At 37.5% G+C, this 24,370-nt stretch overlaps 1 protein-coding gene across 1 annotated transcript in view; it reads left to right on the top strand.

The window, feature by feature from the left end:
- Positions 1 to 24,370, top strand: part of RIOK2 (RIO kinase 2) — a 149,165-nt gene that overhangs the window by 70,655 nt on the left and 54,140 nt on the right. The window contains exons 4-6 of the mRNA XM_090368538.1: positions 6,063 to 6,117; positions 18,182 to 18,302; positions 21,008 to 21,096. Of these exons, the coding sequence (XP_090224664.1) occupies positions 6,063 to 6,117; positions 18,182 to 18,302; positions 21,008 to 21,096 (265 nt within the window). The remainder of the gene's footprint in view (positions 1 to 6,062; positions 6,118 to 18,181; positions 18,303 to 21,007; positions 21,097 to 24,370) is intronic.

Here is a 24,370-nt window from a genome sequence, read left to right as displayed (position 1 = left end):
AGAAAAGTACCAAAATATAAAAAAATGCAGTGAACTTTTAAATTCCTGTTTTGGTTCCACATATCTGTGTGAATTGGCCTTTTTGTATTTGAAAAAAAAAAAAAAAAAAAAAAAAAAAGACAAAGAATGGCTCTACTCTTACGGATTTGCATACAGAAGATTCTTTACGGTTGGCCTTATCACAGTATATTTCCGATTTTGAAAGCTTAGCAAATGACATGAACACACAAACTTCACATAAATTTAAATATGTTAATTTAAAATAAGAATTCTGAATTGTATTTAATTTTAAAATTTATAAACAACATTTTCCAATATGTTGATTAACTTTTTTAACCATGTACAATGAAATTCTTGAGATCGTAGATCGTGGCACATTTTGAACAAAAAAAGTAGATCACATCACAAATTAAGTTGCCCACCCCTGCTATATAACAATGTCATGATATTCACTGTTTGGGTTGCTCAGTCAGGTATGGGTTTTAAGAATGCCCAGAAAATACAGCTTATCATAATACATCATTCTAAAAATGAAGAAGCTTAATGTAGATGTAGAGTTTTTTCATAGGATTTCAGTGAGCTCATTGGATAATGCATTCAACCTTCATAACTAAAGACTTAAAATTGATGTTTTGGACAGTTTAGTACTATCATCTTAATGACTGCAGCAATATATATATTTATTTATTTATTTTTATTTTCTTTTGAACAGTTTGCTGTTGTTCTTCATGTAAGTCGGCCATAATTCAGTAAAAATGACTAAATATCACTAACTACAATCATATGTGTAGGCAGTAGGCTATGGTACTGTGCATTTGCACATGCTTGGTAAATAAATAAATCTTTATTATTTTAATTTATGCTCATTTTATTTTGAATAGCCCTTGTTTATTGCAAGAAATAAAATAAAAAGAAATGTATGCTTATAATATATGTCTTCCCTATAATTTTCTAATTTTGTTAACCTTTTAAACTCAAAAAGTTCAGAAAATAAAGGTGAAAAGGTTCAGAGCAATTTTTGAGTTAGGGAGAACAAGTTTATTTTGAATCCCAAATTACAAATAGTATTGGAACCTGTAGTAATCTAGTACTCTGTGTGGGGTGAAAGTTGAGAAACCAGAAGATACTTGTCTCATTGATGTTGGACTTAATTTCTGTAGAATGTAATTTTCAATAAATATGTGGAATAAAGGAAAGTTGCTGCAGTGAACTGACAGAGAAGGGATAAATGGGGAAAAGTTAATGCTTAGAGTTTGGGCTGAACAGCAAATGACTTGTTGATACATGTGTTTGGTATAATTTTGAAGGAGATGGAAATACAGATGTTAATTCAGAACAGGAGTGACCATGGCAAAAACTATAGAAATGAGAGAGAGAGGGGGGATTATTAATTAACCCAACTGCCCTCTTTTGGATAATGTCTAGGACAATGTTTTTAAATTGGGATTCAGTGAAAAATTGGCTGAACACTGTGTGCAAGCATGTGTGTGAGTGCAAATGTCTCCACGGCTAGAACAAGATAATTCAAATTAATAACATCGCAAGAATTTGTTTTTAGTATAAAATGTATTGAATATATTTTATTTTTATGTTCAAAATATAAATGCATGCTAATTTTTAGAACATTTTGTAGAATGCATGGATAGTGCTCACATAACTTCAATGTTTTATGGAGCACTGGTTGAGGAGTTTTAGTGAGGTTTGGGGAGGAGGTGGAGGAGATTGTGGACTATTGTTTTCACATGGATATCACCCCAGATATGAAAACAGTAGTCCATAGTGTGGTAGATTTGTGATTTGTACAGAGTTAGAAGCTGTTTGGAAGAAAAGTAATGCCAGAAACAAAAAAGAAAACATGACACTGCCATGTTTTCTTTCATGATATACTTATGCCAAGAAAGTTTAGAAGTCGAGGTTATCCCCAGCAAAGATATCTAATCTTGTTTGGAAATCTGAGTGTTGCTGGAGGTGAGCATGGATGAAGCACACTTTTTTTTTTTTTTTTTGTGACAGGCTAGAAAGAACTGGGTCGAGGAATATTGTAACTGTCCCCAGTACAGAATTAATGGAGATCAGCATTTAAAGTAATTGTAGTAGTGGATATTTCAGATTTTGAAGTCATTTGTGCAGAGTAGGATTTGTCAAAGCAGAATGTGGAATTAATGTACCTTCAGCCTTAGATTTGTTTTCCATTGAATGCTAGAAGGTCATTAATGCACAAGAACAGAACCTTAGGGAATTCCAAAATTAATTGAGAAGTTGAAAGACAGAATCATATACCATCACACAGCATGAGCTGTCAGACAGAAAACTGGCTACATAATTGCAGAAAATAAATGCAAGACAAGATGGAAGCTTTCTTAGGTGACTTTTATGCCATACATGATTGGAAGCTGTAGAAATGTCAAGAGTGACCACTTAAGTTTCTGCAAACCTTTCCATGGAATTTGTCCAAAGGTAGATAACTTTGTACAAATTACCTCATATTTTTAAAAAAAAGGGACATAATAGAGACTTGAAGAATAAGTGAAGAATCACATATGTCTTAGGCTCAAGATTGTTCAGGATTCTGCTGATGTCATTCTGTCAGATAGCAATGGGAGACATTGATTGGAATGTGTTAGGTGTAGGAATTGATGTTCTTGGTTTATGAAGACCATCATTGCAAGAAGAGAGGAAAGTAAGATATTAATAAGTCAGCTTTACCTTTAGATGATATATGTCGAAGCAAATGAACCATCTTTGTCACTCGGACAAATGCAGTTGTCTACAATATTAATAGAGGAAATGATTTGGCTGACATTGCAGCCAAAGCGTCAGCCCTGATGAATAATCTTGACCTGTTAGTCCCTTATACAAGCTACAGGCAAGTAATCTGTACTAACTTACAATCTCAGTGGCAAGAATCATGGCATAGCCTTGTTACAAACAAACTATATCAGATTAAGCCTGTGCTCCATCTTTGGTAGTAAAGTCTATGCAGGGATTGTAAAGAGGAAGTTGTTCTTGCTCAGCTCCGCTTAGTACACTGTCATCTGACACGCTCCTTTTTGCTGAAGGCTGATGACCTTCCTATGTGCAAGCAATGCGATACCATTTTATCTGTTCAACATATTTTACCTGATTGTTCCAATTTTAGTTAATACTCGTTTTACTGCTTTTACCCATCTTAATGAGCCATATACACTCATCAGATTTTAAATAACAATGACAATGTGTCAGCAGTTAAATTTTTTAAATCGATTAATATGTATACACTCATATGAAATGTACAATTTATTTTTACTGTTATACTGATTTTTTTTTTATTGACAGGTATTTATATATGTGCACTTTTGACGAGGTAACCTTTACAAAGGTTACCAATCTCATCTTTTTTGAATTTTAACATTTTCATGGCACACTATAAACTTGCTCTTTTTGCACCACAAAAAATCAAATCAACATTTAGATGAAGCTTGAAGTGTGAATGGACAGAAGTTGTGGCCACTAATTAGCGTTAGAATTAGTAGAGGCATCTGATACAGCATCATCCAAAAAAAAAAAAAAAAAAAATCCCATTTCACCTATCCATTCAATCTAATGTTTGTCCAGTTCTTCCATGAATTTATTTAAACTACCAACTTTCACAATGACAAATGGAAGTTTGTTCCAGCAATCAACTACCCGCTGACTAAAGGCAAATTTCCGCACATTTATTCTACAAATGTCTTCTTTTCAATTTGAATTTATGCCCCCTCAGGTTCGTAATCTGAACAAGAGAAAGAATCCCATCAGCATTGAGCCTGTTCAAACCATTAAGACCTTATACACCTCAATCAGATCATCTCACAGGTGCCTAGTCTCCAGACACTGCAATTTGCAGAACTTAAGCCTTTCTTCGTAAGAGCACCCCCTTCATTCCCCTCACAAGTCTTGTTGTTGCCTTTCTCTGTACTCATTCTAGCAACTCTACATCCTTCCTAAAATAAGGCTTCCAGACCTGTATGCAGTACTCAAGGTGTGGCCTGACCATTGCCTTATACAAGGGGATAATCACTTCCTTTTCCCTGCTAGCAAAATTCCTGTATATCATTGACAAGACCCCATGACCTACTTTGGCAGCCTGTCTGCCTGCTCAGTAAACTTCATATCTTACTGCACAATTACCCCCAAGTCTTTCATTCTTCACTACCCTGAGTGTAACACCACCCAGTTGGTACATTTCTCTGGGGTTACTGCTACCCATATGCAGTACTTTGCATTTGTCAATTGCAAAGCCACTTCTCAGCCCATCTGCCCAACTTTTCTAGATCATGTTGCAGTAGCATACTGTCATTACTGTCATTAAGAACTCTGTCAACCTTTGTATCATTTGCAAACTTGGACATTAAGCCTGATATACCTTCATCAATATCATTGATAAATATACAAAACAGTGGTCCCAACATCAAACCCTGAGGGACACCACTAATAAAATTAGTCCACGTAGAGCAGTATCCATTGATTACCACTCTCTGTCTTCTCCCACTCAACCATCCTTTTATCCATTATAGCAACTTTCCGTTGATGCCATACTTCTCCAATTTGTACAGTAGTCTTCCATGTTCAGCAGTATCAAAAGCTTTCCTAAAATCCAAGTACAGTAGACTCAAAATAATGGAACATTTGAGCTAGAGGCACATTGCGATCGGATGTTTACATACAGCATAGATGTCTTGCAGTGCTGAATAAATGAGTATGTCAAGTCATGTGATTACTGTATTTGTTTACATTTGCCATTTTGAAAGTGAATTCTGTACTGATGTTATGGATTATACCACTGTTTTACATTATTTTAAATTAAAAACCCCTCATATGGCTCCTGAAGTTAATAAACCTCATACAGAGACAAAACGAAGAACAATATTAAAGCTTAGCGACAAACTTGATGTAATCCAAACTATTACATTGAGGTCACCAGGAAAGTTAATTCATATACTCGTGTATTGTATCTGTAAATTGGGTGTGTTCTCTTGTCAATTTGTCTGTTTTGCTGGACGAAAACCCCCAGTTTCTGGGGTGGGAAACCTTGCTATCTACGCCTGAGACCAACTAACTCAGCCACGGAGTGAAAAAAAACTCTTAAAAGATCCTCACGTCATCAACAGGATTCGAATCCGATATGAACCCGGGCCTTTTGCACCCATTGTGGGATGGAAAAGGCCTGGGTTCATAGTTTAGAGTCATAAATTAATCACGAGGCCCATGGTTAATATGTGAAAGTGTACTTTATTATTTTTTTTTTTTCTTGAAAGCCCTGAACAAGAAAGATATAGGAACCTATATCACTTACTATCATACATGAGTTTGTAGTTTGAGGAAACAGAAGAAACTTGTTGACATTAGATAATTCCTTATTAGACTTCATTATTATTATAAACTTTTTCTCCTTTAATGGATTTTTTTTTTCCCCATGGCAGGTACTGGTACCAGGTTGTAATTTGGTTGTTGGTTGTGTATGGTTATTACGATTATTATTATTACTAATAAGACAATTAATTTCTGTAGTTTGTAATTTTGAGGAAATACGTTTGAAGGAAGGGATCAATTTGGAGTTGGACTGTGAATGTATGCTGATTGGTTGCAGCATGAGCTTAGACTGGTTTGGAAGAGAGTGGGAGAATTAGATGCCAATTCAGAAAATGGTGCCCATGGAATTATCTATAGAAAAAGTGTGCAGCAGAAACTGAATGTATGTAGAGACTTTTTAAGAGATGGGTCATTTGCTAACCTTGACTACCTTCTCTTAAATAGAGTCCAGAAGCTTGAGAGAGGTTTTTCAGTCATCACCCCAGACATGGGAACAACATTCCATACACAATGCACACAGGCACAGTTTAGACTTTGTAGGTCATGTCAATAAACCTTTATGCTAATCAACCATTTCACTATATAAATAGTATAGCAGTTGTGAGGGGTTAGTTGAACCGTTGGTGTAATGGGTAAAAGAATTTCATGTGTTTTTATTTTTTGTAAGATCTCTGGTCTTGTAGGCTATGAAGATTTATTTATTTATATTTATTTTCCTTCTACTATTACAGATGTATTTGTTGTTTGCAATGAAGAAGGTCAAGAAATGATTTTAAAGATCCACAGGTAAGAGTGAGTACTTAATAGCTTTTTACATGGGAATATTTCAAATTTTTTTGTCTCCTCTCTTTGTAGGGTGTATATCGGTGTGCTTTATTTTGTCTGTATCATGCACTTATATGATCAAATGGCAATCACTAGGATCCAACGCCCACGGCCTAGGTTCCAGACTAACATTGATGGAATCTAGCATCTTTGCTGTGTGCTGCGACCCATGGAAACTCAGAAAGGGGGATCCTGGTGGTTGAGGGGCCCAGCTTCAACACACCACTTTGGCCCCTGCTTCAACAAGACAGGTGGTCCTGGATGGCTTGGCTAGGATTAATCAGCTAGTGGGTTTGCCTGCAAGGATCAGCTGTGCCAATATCATACCCTACCCTCATGATCCAAGGGACAGGATTCAGGCTGGTGGCAGTGCGGGTATAGTGTCTGGGTAGCCCCGGCATCCCACTCCTGAGCACATTTATTGCTTGCTGGGTAGTGGGCTTCGCATTTGGGCTCCATGGTGGGTGGGCAGCCCAGGCACTGAACCACTCCGAAATGCTTATGAACCCTGAAAATCTAAACTTTTCTTCTGGGGCCCCAACACAGTCCCTACCAAATAAAAATACAGGTGAACAGAATAAGACTAATGCAGCTAAATAGCCCAGAGTGAAAAGAAAACCAGTACCAATTCCACGCTGCCTTGTTATCCATTCAACATCCGAAAGACTCATCAGAAAGATGTCGCCATTCTTTATTCAGAAGGAACTGGAAGGTTTGATAGGTTCGCCGAAATCAATCAAATGGCTATGATCCATTTATATTTTAATAGAAACGAAAAAAGAAAAGCATTCAGAAAGCATTCTTCGAGCCACCTCTTTCAGGGAAATTCCAATTAAAGTTATCCCCTCGTAAGATATTAAATTCATTTCATGGCATGATCTCCAAGTGGGATCTTATGGAAATACCAGAGAAAGAAATCTGTTCTGAATTTAAGCCATAAGGAGTGACAGCTATCAAGAGAATATTTGTATGTAGGGATGAGAATCTAGTACCTACAAGAAATCTGATCCTTACCTTTAATAACACCCTGTGTATTCAAGAGCATGCCAGCAGTGGAAGGAAGAGAAGGAAATACAATGACTAAAGGAAGAACTGAACATCTCATACCAGATGTTCAGTTCTGCCTCAGAGCAATTAAACCAGTAAGTAGTAGTAAAGCAACATGCCGAAAAGGTATCCAAGAAATGCTCAATTGGGACTCAAACAGATATGACTGTACCGCCAAAAGAGTCATTCACACTGTTGAGTCATTCATTCTGTTGAAAAAAAAGCCATGAAATAGGGTTGAATTTGAAAGTGTCTGCAATTCTGCCCAGACACGATAGGAGGGAGTATATGACGAGAGCCTTGTCGATCAATTCGACCCTGGAAAGATTGGGGTAGAATTTTTTTCAGCCTGGTCTGGACTTGTTAACAGGAGAGATTGCTTCTACAGGGATGGGATACACTTAAATAGAAAGGGTGCAAGAATATTTGCTGATGCTATCGAGGCAGTGTTAGGTGGGTCGGAAAACTGCTAGCTTGGGGGGAGACAAAGACGAATAGATTAACAGTAGCCACTGGCAGAGGTGAAAGAGATTCTTGCACTGCTTCTATTGGAATGAGCAGAAGCCTGAAAAACAAGATGCAGGATATTTCAGAGACTGCTGGGAGTCATTGCGGTACAAGTAAACACATGGGTTGTGTTATGGTAGCTAAGAATAGAAACAGGTGCATGTATACTTGCGTGTACACCAATGCTAGGAGTTTAGTAAATAAATTTGATGAATTTGAGGTATTGCTCAAAACATCAAAGACAGATATTGTTGGGTATCAGAGACGTGGTGTCACATAGATATAAGGAATGCAGAACTGGAATTTTGGGAGTACAACGTCTACAGAATGGATAGGAAGGGAGGAGGGGTTATGCTATTAGTTAAGAAATACATAAAATCCAAGGAAGTGAAGCCAGTGGACATCGCTGGACAGTGCAATGTTGAGTCAGTTTGGTGTGACATAAGCATTGGGAGATCAAAATTGAGAGTAGGAGTGTTCTATAGGCCTAATAACTCTGATGAGTATAATAAGAAACTCTACAGGGAAATAGAGTGGGCCAGTAAATCAGAGAGTCTTATAATGGGAGATTTTAATTTCCCAGATATTGACTGGAATTTGGGGGCTGGTTACTCACACACTAGCAAGGCTTTTGTGGATTTATTGGATGATTGTTTTCTACATCAGCATATTCGGGAGGCAACTAGAGGGAGGAATACTCTTGATTTGATTATCAGCAGTGATTCTTCATGCATTAAGAATCTGCATCAAGCACTAACAAAAACACTGACACCAAAATAATATGGAAAAAAAATTAGATAGCTTTCTAGTAAGTTTCCTACTGTACCTTCTCCAATCCTTTCCTGGAATGGGGGAGATCTATCTAAACCTTTAGATATTACAACACTTTTGCTGAAGTCTCAGTGCATTCAGCTTATATTCCATCATTCCAAAGAATTAAAAACACTGTAGAACAGCATTTTATTAACTTTGAAGCTGCTCTCCTTCTGCTATATAACAAACCTCTGCAATATTCTGAATTCTTGCATGCCATTGAAACAGCCCACAGTGGTTCTGCTGGACCAGATGGGATCTATTGTCATGCTACAACACATTGATGACAAACCTTTGCGCCTCCTCCTGGTCTTTTACATCCGAATTTTTCTAGAAAATGTTTATCCAGTCTCTTGGCATCATTCTACTGTTTTGGCATTCCTAAATCATGGAAAAGATCCAACCAATCCCCAAGCTATAGTCCAATATTCCTCTCAAGCTGCCTCAGCAAAATCCTTGAAAAAACTGTCCATGGTAGACTCGTCTGGATCATTGAGTCCGAAAAGTTAATGAGTCATAGTCAATATGGCTTTCATCAAGACAGGTCATACTTGGATCTTATGGTGAAAGCTGAATTTGCCATTCTTAATGCCTTTGTTAAACACGAACATCTAGTATTGGTTTCAATAGATATAAAGAAGGCTTTTGACACCACCTGGCGGCATGGTATACTTAGAGATCTTTACTCTTTATGCGGATAATGGCCGCATGGAGCAAGAAAGCCTATGGCTTATGCTGCACCAGCCAAAAAAAAAAAAATCTGAACAAAACAATGATAAGAACAAACAAAAATAAATAAATAAAAAAATAATAATAATTAATAAAAAAAAAAAAAAGTAAATTAAACCTATCATCCCTGCGCCTCCCCTACCCGAAGGCACCATCCAGATGACCCTTGAATTTCCCCAAACTGTCGGCCTCTACCACCCATGAAGGCAACTTATTCCAGTAATTTATAACTCACTGGCTAAAATAAAACTTCCTGCAGTCCAATCTAAACATTTACCTCCGTAACTTGAATTTATGTCCCCTAGTTCTAGCATCATTTATAATCCTGAAAATTTCATCCTCATTCATTTTACTGATGCCTCTCAGAGCCTTAAACACCTCAATCAAATCTCCTCTAAGGTGTCTAGTTTCCAAACTCTGCAACCCACATATTCGAAGTCTTTCTTCATAAGGACGCTCTTTTGCAGATCTCACCAGGCGAATTACCCTTCTTTGCACCCTTTCAAGAAGCTCGATGTCTTTCTTTAAGTGCGGTCTCCATACTTGAACACAGTATTCCAAGTGTGGTCTAACAAAAGCCTTATATAATGGGATTATCACGTCCCTATCTCTACTTGCAAAAGTTCGATAGATCATCGATACACCATGGGCCTTCCTTGCAACCTGTTTACAATTCTCAGAGAATTTCATGTCTGACCGTATCGTAACACCCAAGTCCTTTTCCTCCAGTACTGGGTTTAGTTGAACTCCACCAAGTGAATAAGTTATTTTGGGATTACTGTTTCCCAGGTGTAATACCTTACACTTTGTTGGATTAAAGCATAGCTGCCATTTTTCTGACCATTCCTGAAGTCTATCTAGGTCTCTCTGAAGAAGCTCAGCTTGACAGTGATCATTAACTACTCCACCAATTTTAACATCATCTGCAAATTTAGACATCACGCCCTCTATCCCTTCATCAATGTCGTTTATGAAAATTAAAAACAACAGTGGTCCTAATACTGATCCTTGGGGAACCGCACTTCTTACATCAACCCAGTCTGAGGAATAGCCATTTATCACAACCCTCTGCCTCCTGCCCTGAAGCCATCCTTCTATCCATCTAAGGATTTTCCCAGTGATTCCAACCTGTTCCAGCTTATAAAGCAACCGCTCATGTGGGACTGAGTCAAAAGCTTTGCTGAAATCTAAATAAACAATTTCGAAATTATTCCCTAAATCCAGCTCGTGAGTGACCCTTTCGAAATAGCGAACCAGATTTGTTAAAATTGATTTTCCCTTTACAAAACCATGCTGAGTATCCTTGAGAATTTCAATTCGATCCAAATGATCCTGAATTCCACCCTTGGTCATTGCCTCCATGATTTTCACTACTACTGAAGTCAGACTGACAGGTCGATAATTTCCTACTTCACTTTTAGAGCCACCTTTATGTATGGGAGATACATTTGCACTTTTCCAATCCAAGGGAATCTCCCCAGAGTCTAGTGATGCTCGCATAATTAGCCTCAATGGTTCAATGCACTCGCTTGCCGCCTCCCTTAAGATTATAGGGTATATTCCTTCAACTCCAGGAGCCTTACTGGTCTGTCGGCTCGAAAGTTTTTTCATTAAATAATCTTGCGAAATTTCAATATCATTAATTACATATTTTTTAACTTCGCTCCCACAATTTCCCATTTCTGCAAAAGGTTTTTCATTTGTAAATATCGATGCAAAATAACTGTTGAGTTCATCTGCAACGGCAGTTGGTGTATTTAATACTATCCCCTCTCCCTTACGTAAAGGTCCGATCTGGTTTGTCCTGTTCTTCTTGGCATTTATATATGGGAAGAATTCTTTATCCCCCCCTCTTTGCTCTGTTTGCTAGTGATTTCTCATAAACTGCCTTTGCCTGTCGAACCTTTTCTGTGGCTCTATTACACATCACCTTGTAGCTGTTATAGGCTTCAGTACTTTTTATTGCTCTGTAACCTTTCCATGCCACCTTTTTCTGCTCAAGTAATGTGGCAACTTAACTATTCATCCAACTTCGAACCCTCCTTGTGGAGTTTTTTTTTTTAATGGTATATACGCATTCAAGGCATCTGTGATTAATATTTTAAAAGCATACCACAGTTCAAATGTATTCATTTTCTGCACGATATCTACCCAGTTAATAGAGGCCATGTAGTACCTTAAGGCATCGTAATTTCCTTTTCTGAAATTAAAACCCATTCCTTTGCCTTTTACTTCTGCTACCTCTCTCGTCATCATCCACCGTAGAACTCCGTGATCACTTCCTACTACTGGTTCCTCTACTGTCAACCCTGTTATGTCATCTGATTTATGGGTGATGATGAGGTCTAGGATATTCTTTTCTCTAGTACTTTCCCTGACATGTTGATACAAATACAGTCAGTCCTCGTATAACACGATAGTTGTGTTCCTAGAAAACCTCGTGCAATGCAAAATCGTGTAATATAAACAACAGGCCCTATGGAAAAAATAGGGTTAGGGGCCGACCACCCACGATTGGACACACATTTTTAACCAAAATAATCGTAATAAAACACTTACAGTTGAAAAATGTAAAATTAATAATTTAATTATTTAAATTTAGATTCTTATCTTAAAAGTAAATGAAGACAGCTTGAGGGAAAGGGGTTGAAGCAGCGTAATTATGGGGAAAGTGGCGGCAGGTTGTCATCATTATCAGAACTGGGAGGTAGAGGAGATGCCAATGAGGACTTTGGATGAAATGTGGTCACGCCAGAACTAGAGGGCTGCGGCTCATTTTTCTGTCTCTTTCTTGGGTGTTTTCTTAAAAAAGACATCTAGTTTCTGTTGTTTCGCAATCTTCCTCCTTTCACAAAGCAGATCAAATTGTATGAAGTGCTCTTCTGCTTCTTTCTGCATTATAATCGTTATCTTCTAGCCATTGCATACTTTTCTCAAATGAATTTAAAACTGAAGATAACTCTGAAGTAGAAAGCGGTTTTATGGTGGCGTTCAGGCATTCAACTTCGTCTTTCTCATCTTCAACCTGCCCTCCAGCAACAAGTTGTTGCAGTTCTTCAGTTGAAAGTTCTTCTTCATGAGACTGAAGCAACTCTTCTAAATCATCTTCCTCCAATTCCTCAAAGCCAACCTGCTTTGCGAGGGCAACACAATGTGCTTTTAATTTAGGAAGCTCATTTACAGGATCAAAGCCTTTAAAATCACGAATAAAATCTGGTAAAAGAGGCCGCCAAACACCATGTAAGCATTCTTTTGTCACTTCGTTCCAGGCCTCTACAATTATGTAAATTGCATTCTTAATGTTGAATCGCTTCCAGAAGTCTTTAACTGTTGGTGCATTTTCGCCCTCTGTTTCTGCTATCAGCAACTTAAATGTCCATCTTGTGTAATAGTGCTTAAAAACAGCAATTACTCCTTGGTCAAATGGCTGGATAAGAGATGTTGTGTTAGGCGGTAAAAACAGGATTTTGATGTTTGGTGACAGTTCAGCAAGGGTTGGAGGGTGACTTGGTGCATTGTCCAAAATAATTAAAATCTTAAAATCCAAATTTTTCTTTTTGCAGTAGCTTCGAAACACATCCTCAAACAAATGTAGTAGAAGTTCAGTGAAGATCTGCCCTGTCATCCACCCTCTTCTGCTGTTCCTAAAGTAAACACCCAGGGTAGTCCTTGTGATCCCTTTTAACGCTCGTGGATTGGCTGCATGATAAACTATAACAGGCTTCAGTTTCAAGTCGCCACTTGCATTTGCTCCTAACATAACGGTAAACCTATCCTTAGCAGCCTTGTAGCCTGGAGCTCGTGCTTGCCCTCTTGAGATATATGTTCGTGATGGCATTTTTTTCCAATACAGTCCGGTTTCATCAAAGTTGAAAATTTGGTCCAGTGTATAGCCCTCTTCCTCAATTAGTTTTTTCAGTATCGGCGGAAATGCCTTTGCTGCTGCTTCATCTGCACTTGCAGCTTCACCTGATAATTTCACATTATGGAAAGTGTGACGTTTCCTGAAATTGTTGAACCAGCCACTACTGGCAGTAAAGGGAGGCACTTCTTGAGGGTTTTCAGCTTTATTTCTCAGGTCTTCAAATATTGCCAATGCCTTTGCTTTTATCGTAAGCAAACTTGTTCCTGATCTGTTCTTTGTTTGATCTTCTATCCAAACAGATAAAAGACCTTCCATCTCTTCCAGTTCTTTGTGTCTTGATCTAACTGATTTTGTTACACTTTGTGTTGTTCCTGCTATGAAAGTTGCTTTTATTTTTTCTGCATTCTTTCTAATTGTTCTCAGCGTTCCCTCATTTAGGCCTGTAGCACGCACAATATCGCATGTTCTTTCATTCCGGTCAAAGCGTTTCACAATTTCATATTTTTCTTCTATTGATATTGCTTTTCTTTTTCTCTCTGAAGTATTTTCACCAGAACGCTTCCTTTTCACACTTTTTTCAAGTATTTTACTCATTTTTTTGAGAATAGAGCACAATTATAAACTGAACAAAAATGAGGAGGCAAGCTTGATATACATAAACGCACAGCGAACAAGTAGCAAATGAATAAACGATGCAACGCCCGTGTACAAACTGAATAAACAATGCAGTAAAGGCGTAAACACACTATTCTCACATATTACATGCTTATGTTTTACTAAAGCACATTTCTGGGGGTCACTACCATAAAACAATAAAAACAATTTGCAGTTTCCGGTTTATTGGTGGTTCCTGCTAGTGGAATCTGTTATAAACGGGTAGTAAAAGTCGATCTAATTACATTTGCGATAATACCGATACAGTAGCTGAAATTCTGTTAATTTTTACGTTATTATGTTAAATGTGTTTCCCCTTCCACGAAATCATAAAAACAAAATTTCAGAATCTTCTCTTCATTCCTACTGTGTTGTGTTCAGTTGTGGTGATTCCGCCGCGTTCGACTACCATTTCTTGTAAACACAAAGGCGAATCGTGCATAAGCGAATTCGGTTCGTGTTATATAAGATATCGTTCCCCTATTTATAAATCGTGTATGATCGAATTCGTGTAATGCAAACACGTGTTATACGAGGACAGACTGTAACAGTCATCTAGTTGATTTAAAAATTTTGTTCCCCATGTCGAGTTTCCTTCCCATTTACTTCAATCAATTAGAGGCAAATTGAAATCACCCATAATAAAACATTGATGCTTACTTGCCCATTTCATTTGCATGTAGAGGCTTTTGTCATAATCTTCACAATCACCTGGTCTGTAGATTACTCCTACTCGCATTATACCTTTGTTTCCAACTATCTCACGCCATACAGACTCTATACTAGCATGTGAAATGTCTGAATCCAGGAAAGCTGTCGTCGCACTCAGGCTGCTTCTGATAAGAAGCATTACCCCACCACCCCTTCTATCTACCCTACCCTTCCTAAATACATTATACAAGCCGTACTTAAACTTATCATCCCCAATTTCCGGATGGCACCATGTCTCTGTAAGCCCTATTATGTCCGCGTTACTTGTTTTAACCAGCAGTTCGAATTCGCTCATTTTATTGACGACACTTCTAACATTACTGTATAAACAATTAAGATTTACAGTTCTTGTATATTTAACAACCCTAACACAACCCTTGAAGTTTTTTAGGCTCTCTTCCCTGATATTAGCTACCCGCTCATGTGAAATGTTTCTGCCCCCAGAACATCTAGATAATACGTCCAGTTGGGGTAGCAGATAAGAACTCTTAAGGTATGTGTAAGAGTTACTTTGACCAATATTATCAGATAAATGTGTGTCAGTATTACCCACATCCTCCCTAGCTAGCAGTTTCCCTGAACCTTTAAGGTATCCTCAATAATACTGGCAAAAACTTTTGCACCACCTTTGTTTAAGTCTCTACAAAACAAATTCCTTCTACCTACAAATGTGGGCCATGCTGATAGAAATTTCCCTCCTAAAGCCTTGCAGATTCTTTCAAGTCTTGAGTTATTCCACAAGGCTCTTAACGCATAATCCCTCCTATCATGTCTGGGCAGAATTGCACAGATATCACTAAATAAAATACAGCATTGGGCCAGCATCAACGGCTGTCAACTTTTGCAGCAGAAAACAGTTGCTATCCATTTTTGTATACAGTGCAAGTTTCATCTGTATCCTGGACTTCAAATGTCTAATATCTCTATCCCAGTCACTAATAACATCAGATTTCTAGGATTAGTTATGGACAACAAGCTAAATTTCTTAGAGCATATTAAAAAAAGTATGTACTGCTTGTCTAAAAAAGATAAACATACTTAGAGCACTATTTGCCCTGACATGGAGTGCAGATCGTACCTCCCTATTTCGATTATACAGGGCATTGATCAGATCCCGTCTAGATTATGGAGCTCCCATCTATAATTCTGCTGGAATGAGTGCATTACGCTGCCTTGATCCAGTTTAACACTGCATTGAGAATTGCACTTGGTACATTCAGAACATTGCCAGCACATAGCCTTTACATTGATGCTCATGACCCCCCACTATCTTAGGAAATCACTATTGCTAAAGTATGCTGTCAAGATTTGCATCCCATTCAGTCATACCTTTTCAAACCACCATTAGAAATCCTCTACAGAAATAAACCTAGCATAGTAAAAACCAGCTGGTCTGTGCCTTCTTGAACTGATGCAGGCTTGGAATGCTTCCATCCATTCCGTACAGCAGGTAGTAACTTGTACTCAGCCACCATGGGTTCCACCTCCTATACTGACCTGTGACACTTTCCTTTGTCAATGGGGAAAGAATATGTTGCAAGCTTCAAATGTCAGAGAACTTCATGCTGTTCACAATCAAAGATATATTGATTTTTCTCCAATATACACAGATGGCTCTAAATCTAATGTTGGAGCAGCCACAGTGTTTCCAAATACCACAATTTCAGCATCTCTTCCATCTGAATTCAGTATCTTCTCAGCCAAACTATATGCAGTTAAATTAGCTTTAGAAAATCTCTGTTCTGACTGTTCTTTAAAATCTGTTATTTACACTAATTCCCTCAGCTCAATCTTAGCATTATGTAATTCTTCAGATAAAGTTCATCCTGTTCTTGATGAAATTAGAAACTTGTTACTACAGATTGGAAAACACCACCAACTAGTCACGTTCTGTTGGATTCCAGCACATTCTGGTTTTTTTTTTTTTTTTTTTTTTGAGCAATGAACTTGACGACAAAGCTGCAAAAAATCCAACCACCTTAGATTTAACGAATATCCCTGTTCCAGCATCATACTATTCACTAATGATTCATGCTGCATGTCTATCAGAATGTACAACGATCTGGCACTCTCAAACTAATAATAAACTCTTGCAGTTTAAACATGATCTGAAAATTTGGCGCTCCAGTGTCCGTACATCAAGACGAGAAGAAGTAGTCCTTTCAAAGGGAAAGAATAGGTCATGCTCATCTAACCCACCTATATTTACTCACAGGAGATGATCCACCACAGTGTCCACATTGTTATATAAATCTGACTGTTAAACACATTCTCATTGACTGCCCCTACTATAGACAAGACAGAACATCAACCCTGCTATCACTGGTAAATCTTGATAAACCAATAACTTCAGAAAATCTCATTGGTGACAAGGCAAATATTTCCGAATTTTTCAATTACCTTAAGCAAACTGGAATTTTTAATCATTTCTGATTTTACAAAAATTTCTCCTTATATTATAAATGAATAGGCACATTATAGCCACAGCAGCTTATGCACCTTATCAAACCCCCATAACAACAACAACAACATAAAATGTAGTTGTATAGGTCAGAAGCTTAATGACAGATGTCATCACACATCATCACATTCGAAATCACTGGCACAGTAGTGCCATTCACTGCCCAAGTAAGCCATGGCATTAACACTACATCGGATGTGCTTTATTGTGGATGATATTTCAAGACACGTGAGTTACCAAGTAAGTCCACCGTATGGATTTCATTAAAATTTTCACAAGACTGGCTATGAAGCCAACAAGTTATATAGCACCCAGCCTTAAAATGTTGGTTGCTGGGCTTGCAAGTGTTCAAGAATGACATCTGCTACATTATGTTACAGCAGATTTTCTTGACTTTTTTTTTTTAACCTTTTGATGTTATCTTAAAGAACAGACATTTCTGAACAATCTAAACTCATTATAAGAACTAAAGGACACCACTGTAAATTTAATTGTTGCTAACATTCCCCAGAACATGCTTCAGTGTATTGCCAAAAATATTTGATAAGGTTTGATCATGCTTAGCTCTATACTTTTTCCCAATTAAATTATATATTGTCCCCACAAGTGTAACTAGAGATATATGCAATTGTATGCATTTGGAGACTTTAAAAATATCCTGTATTTAAAGAATCCGATATTCCATTAACAGAATTTACCAGGATTGTTTTCTTACTAACAACTGTTATTTAGTAGACATTTATAAACCATAAATTTTCTATCCTGAATTTGAAGAATAAAGTGTATAGGTATCTATATCAGGCATAGGAGAATGTCTTGATGTTAATGAGCCTATATTTAATGTTTAATACTTTGTTGGATACCAGAATTCCATACACCAAAATGAAACCTCATGCCAGTACTGCCTGTACTTCTCTTTTCTGTTCAGATTGGGGAATTAAATGCATTTTAATGTGTTGTGGATTTCCAAAAAAATTTTTGGAAAGTAAAATTTTTTTCTTCAAACTGCTAACAGTTGCTAATTAAATTATTGAATGATTATTTTAAAAAATTATCACTAAGTATTATCTGTAATAATTAGTTATTTAAATCTTATTTCATAAAAGTTTAAATTAGACAGTAAGTGAATAGAATTTGTACTATGCTTATCAAAGAGAAATACTATATTTAGTTGGTTTGGTCAAAACATAATTTTTGTTAGATGAAAAGCTATTGCTAATGTGTTATTCCTGTTTTAGGCTTGGACGAACTTGCTTCACACGCCTGAAAGAAAAGAGAGACTACCTTAAGCACAGGAGAAATGTATCGTGGATTTATCTCTCTCGGTTGTCTGCTACAAAAGAGTTTGCCTTTATGAAGGTAAGGTGAAAAAATAATTAATATATTTGAAAAATTGTGGATAATACAGACTTAAAAATATAGATAATTTAATACATATTGCAGAATCTTGTAGTATAAGAATTAGTATTTAGTATTAGTAATGGCAACAGCCTCCGTAGCCGAGTGGTCATGAGCGGGACTGCAGTAGCACATGCTCCTTGAGTAGCCCGGGGTTCAAGCCCCTGACTGCTGAATACAGTCGATCTACCAATCCGCATTGGACCAGCGTGGCAGATTATGGTCCATTTCCCTCAGCATGAATTGTTGAGGAGGCTTTCATCCTGCAGTGGGTTGATAATGGCTGCACTTTACGTTTTTTTTAGTAATGGCTGCATGGTGCAAGAAAGCCTATGGCTTATGCTGCACCAGCCAAAAAAAAAAAAAAAACTAAATAAAAACAATGATAAAAAAAAAAATAATTAATAAAAGAAAAGGAAATTAAACCTATCATCCTATGCACTTCCCTCACCAGAAGATACTATCCAGATGACCTTTGAATTTCCCCAAACTGTCAGCCTCTACCACCCATGTAGGCAACTTATTCCAGTAATTTATAACTTGCTGGCTAAAATAAAACTTCCTGCAGTCCAATCTAAACATTTCCCCCCGTAACTTGAATTTATGTCCCCTAGTTCTAACATCATTTATAATCTTGAAAATTTTGTCCTCATTCATTTTACTGATGCCTCTCAGAGCATCAGTAAAATGAATGAGGAAAAAAGTATCAGAAAAAAGTATTAGAATTAAAGATAAAATATTTGACCAAACATGTTGAAAAGAAATATTTAAAAACACCATAATTTAATACTGTCTTTAAAATCAAAAGTAGCCATTATGACCTAGATTTAAAATCACTCAGGTTTAAGGATTTGGAACTGATTTAATGACATAAGCCTAATGATTTACACATATCCTGTATATTCGGCAAAGGTCTTCCACCAAAATTATTCACAATATCAATTGTAATGAGCAGCAGCCTAGAGAGCAAGTTGCTAGGAATTTTCAAGAGCTGCTGGGAGTCATCGCGGAACAAGCAAATACATGAGCTGTGTTAGGGTAATTAAGAGTAAGAACAGGTGCATGTATACTTGCATGTACACCAATGCTAGAAGTATAGTAAATAAATTTGAAGTGCTGATCAAGGCATCAAAGGCAGATATTGTTGGGATATCAGAGGCATGTCACACAGATATAAGTAGTGCAGAATTGGAATTTGAGAAGTACAATGTGTTCAGAAAGGATAGAAGGGTAAGAAGGAAGGAGAGGTTATGCTGTTAGTTAAGAAACACATGAAATATAAGAAAGTGCATCCATTTGACATGGGTGAACAGTGCAATGTTGAGTCTATTTGGTGTGGCATAAACAATGGGAAAAGGAAAATGAGAGTGGGAGTGTGTTATAGGCCTAATGACTCCGATGGGTACAACGAACAGTTGTGCAGAGAAATAGAGTGGGCCAGTAAATCAGAATGTCTTGTAATGGGGGGGGGGTTAACTTTTAACTTTCCAACCCACTGGAATTTGTGGGTTGGTCACTTGCATGCTAGCAAGAATTTTGTGAATTTATTGGAGAATTGTTTTTTACAGCAGCAGCAGCATATTCAAGAAGCAACCAGAGAGGGTAATATTCTTGATCTGATTATCAGCAGTGATTATTCATGCATTAAGAATTTGCAGATAAAGGAATCACTAGGTGACAGTGATAACAGTGTACTGATGTGGGATTTACTTAAAGATGTAACTACCATCAAGGATAAAGGGATGGGTTTTTGTTTTCATAAAGGTGACTACAGTGGTCTCAGATAGTTTTTAAATTTTATACAGAGGGATCAACTGATCATATTACCAGTGGTGAATTCTAAATGGGAAGCCTTTGGGGACTTAATCTTGGAGGCTATTAGCCTTTTCACAAGGCAATGGTCAGGCCACGCCTTGAGTACTGCATACAGGTCTGGAGGCCTCATTTTAGGAAGGATGTAGATTTACTTGAGCGTGTACAGAGAAGGGCAACAAGATTGGTAAGGGGAATGAAGGGATCCTCTTACCAAGAGAGGCTTAAGTTCTGCAAATTGCAGTGGCTGGAGACTAGGCACCTGCGCAGTGATCTGATTGAGGTATATAAGGCCTTGAATGGGTTGAGCACGCTGAATTCTGATGGGATCCTTCCACTTGTTCAGATTACGAACCTAAGGGGACATAAATTCAAATTAAGAAAAGACAGATGTAGAATAGATGTGCGGAAATTTGCCTTTAGCCAGCGGGGTGGTTAATTGCTGGAACAAACTTCCATCTGTCGTTGTGGAAGTTGATAGGTTGAATAAATTTAAGGAGGAACTGGACAGGCATTTGGAGGCAACGGTGTGATTTTTTTTTTTTTTTTGGCTGATGCTGCATAAACTCATACACTTGCTTTCTTGCATCACATGCCACTACTACTACTACTACTTTGTTTACCAGACTGTCTGTCAAAACCCGACACCTGGACAACCATAATTAGCAGTGAGGCCTGTCAGTGTGGAAGTGGATTCAGCTGACAATTTTCAAGGAAGAAATTATTGAAAGCCCTCAAAAAAGTTCTTTTGTGAGCCTTAAAATGAACGATTATGTGAATTGATATGTCAGTAAGTCTAAATGATTTTACTTGAAACTGCTTGTAATAAACTTAATTTTTTTTTCATGATTTAGGCATTATATGAACTAGAATTTCCTGTTCCAAAACCTATTGATTTCAACAGGCACTGTATTGTAATGGAGCTTATTAAAGGATATCCACTGTAAGTTATATTTTTTTATTTAAATTATCAGCATGATTCAATAATACTTAGAAGTTATCAGGTCTAAATTTCTTCAGTTATTGGATAGTTAATGTTAGGTGGTTAATGTTACATGCATCCGTTTTTAATTATTTGTAAATATGTCAATTATGTATAGTAAATTTTGTAATTGTTCTGTGTAAATGGTAACAGATATATTAATGGGATATCAAATTAAAACCGAGTCTTTAGATTAGCACCTAAATTAATTTTATTTGTTGTTATTCCTTTAGAAACACACAACTTTAATGGAAAAGTTCTAACAAATGATGTAGTAATGACACTTTTATTGTCTTTTTGTTACATCTCATATTTTGAATGTCTTCACAATGAGGCATTAAATATGAGATGTAACAAAAAGATGACATTTCAACTCCTTCGGTGATTTATTATGGGCTAAAATGATGCTTTGCACAAACTTGTTATTCTAATAAATTTTCCGTAGGGTGAGGCTTTCAGCCCTTTTTATTTAGATATAGTAATTATTTATTTAGATGGCGCCTCCGTAGCCAGGTGGGCAGAAGCAGTAGTGCATAGCACAAGCTTCTTGATTAGACCTGGGTTCGATCCCGTACCCACCAAATACGGAGGATGCAGCAGGTCAGGGAATGACCACCGCATATTCCCAGCCTGCATAAAGGGTGAGGGTTGGCGTCAGGAAGGGCATCCGGCCATAAAAATTGCATGCCAAAACAATAAAAACGCTGACCCCATATAATAATGGGAAAAAGGCGAGGGAAAAAAAAATAAAAATTATTTGTTTAGATATAGTAATGACACTTGTTGTCTTTTTGTTACATCTCATATTTTGAATGTCTTCACAATAAGGACATTCAAAATATGAGATGTAACAAAAAGACAATAAAAGTGTCATTACTACGTCATTTGTTAGAACTTTTCCATTAAAGTTGTTAGAACTTTTCCACAACTCCTTCAGTGATTTATTATGGGCTAAAATGATGCTTTACACAAACTTGTTATTCTAATAAATTTTCTGTAAGGTGAGGCTTTCAGCCCTAAACTCTTTTGAGTACTTTACTATTGCACACCATCTGGCATCTTTCACACTGTGGGATTTAACTTCATAACTGGGTTATCACTCACCAGAGCAGCTGCCAACCTACCAATGAGAGCCCAACAAGATTCAAAATGGTGCCATCGGGGTACTGATATCCACCAAGAATAAGTAACATTAGTCTTCTCTACTATGGAAGTGTTGCTTGTTTGAGGTAGCCCAATAACAGGCAACTGGTTGTGAAGGCATTCACGATAACGATGCCATTTTACCTACTTCAGTGATTTACTGCAAACTGAAACGATGCTCTGCACTAACTTGTTCATCTAGAAATCCTTTTATTTAATAACAGCTCCTGTTATAAAAGTACTGATACAGAGCAAGAAAGGAAAGGAAACCACTTTTCTTTATTTCTCATAGATTTATTACTAATGCCTACTAATCTCCACTTGGTCGCAAATATAGACTATATACTAATACTGATTCTTTTGGGACCAGTGTGTCATTGTGTTCTAGAGAACAGGAAGGTCATAACCCATCCTATGTCAAAAGAAGGATACAAGTTGTCTGATCTCACTTCCTGGTAATTAGCATTGGCATTAGCATTAGTTGAAGCATATGATGCAAGAAAGCAAGCTTATACAGCATCAGACAAAAAAAAAAAAAAAACTTCCCATTTCACTCGTCCAGACACTCCAAATGTTTGTCTAGTTCAGCCTTAAATTTATTTAAGCTATCAACCTCCACAACAACAGATGGAAGTCTGTTCCGGCAATCAACTACCCGCTGGCTAAAGGCAAACTTCCGCACATCTATTCTACAGCTGTCTTTCCTCAATTTGAATCTATGCCCCCTCAGGTTCTTAATCTGATCAGGCAAAAAGTATCCCGTCAGCATTGAGCCTGCTCAAACAATTCAAGGCCTTATACTCTTCGATCAGATCACCTCACAGGTGCCTAGTCTTCAGATCCTGCAACTTGCAAAACTTAAGCCTTTCTTCGTAAGCGCACCCCTTTGTTCCTCTCACCAATCTTGTTGCCCTTCTCTGTACTCATTCTAGCAACTCTACATTGTTCCTAAAATGTTCCTAGATTCTTGTGTAAAGTACTCAAAGTGTGGACTGACCATTGCCTTATACAAAGGGATAATCACCTTCTTGTCTCTGCTAACAAAATTCTTGTATATAATTGACAAAACTCAATGACATGCTCTGGCAGCCCATCTGCATTGCTCAGAGAACTTCATATATGACTGCACAATTACCCCCAGGTCTTTTTCATTCTCCACCTCCCTGAGTGTAATATCACACAGTTGGTATGTTTCTCTTGGGTTACTGCTACCCATGTGCAGTACTTTGCAGTTGCTAATGTTAAACTTCAGTTGCCACTTCTCAGCCCATCTGCCTAACTTTTCCAGATCCTGTTGCAGTAGCATACTGTCATAAACAACCCTACCAACCTTTGTATCATCTGCAAACTTGGACATTAAGCCTAATATACCTTCATCGATATCATTGATAAATACACAAAACAACAATGGGCCTAGCACCGAACCCTGGGGGACTCCGCTAATAACATTATTCCACATAGAGCAGTGTCCATTTATTACCACTCTCTGCTGTCTCCCACTCAACCATCCCTTTATCCATTGCAGTAACTTGCCCTTAATGCCATACCTCTCCAATTTGTACAGCAGTGTTCCACATGCAACAGTATCAAAAGCTTTCCTGAAATTCAAGTATATGATATCAAAATTATTTTTTGCATCGAGTTCCTTTGTGACCACATTGTAATAGCCAATCAAATTGGTCAGACAAGGCTTCCCCTTAACAAACCTATGCTGTGTCTGAGCTATTACTGCTGTCTTGTCTAAGTGATCCTGTATCACTTCTTTAACCAGTGACCCCATTATTTTCCCCGGAACAGAAGTTAAACTTACAGGTCTATAATTATTTGTGTCACCCTTTTAACTGTCTTTGTGAATTGGAGATACATTTGCCCATCTCCAGTCCATGGGGACCTCCCCTGACTCTAAGGATGCTCTCCTAATTATGGCTGAGGATTTGTTTACTTCCCTTGCTGCCTGCTTCATTATAACTGAATAGGTTCCACTGCCCCAGGTGCCTTTTTTATGTTTAACTTCAACAATTTCTCCTCCACTTTGCTCTCAGTTATTACAAAATCACTTAGCTCCCTGTTAGGGAATGTCAGAAGTTTTATA

The sequence above is a fragment of the Mastigoproctus giganteus genome, chromosome 2, assembly GCF_048544385.1.
Source record: "Mastigoproctus giganteus isolate SK-2022 chromosome 2, ASM4854438v1, whole genome shotgun sequence".
Lineage (NCBI taxonomy): Eukaryota > Metazoa > Arthropoda > Arachnida > Uropygi > Thelyphonidae > Mastigoproctus > Mastigoproctus giganteus.
Note: the sequence above shows the minus strand (reverse complement) of the source record. Positions and strands in the feature narration are given on the sequence as shown.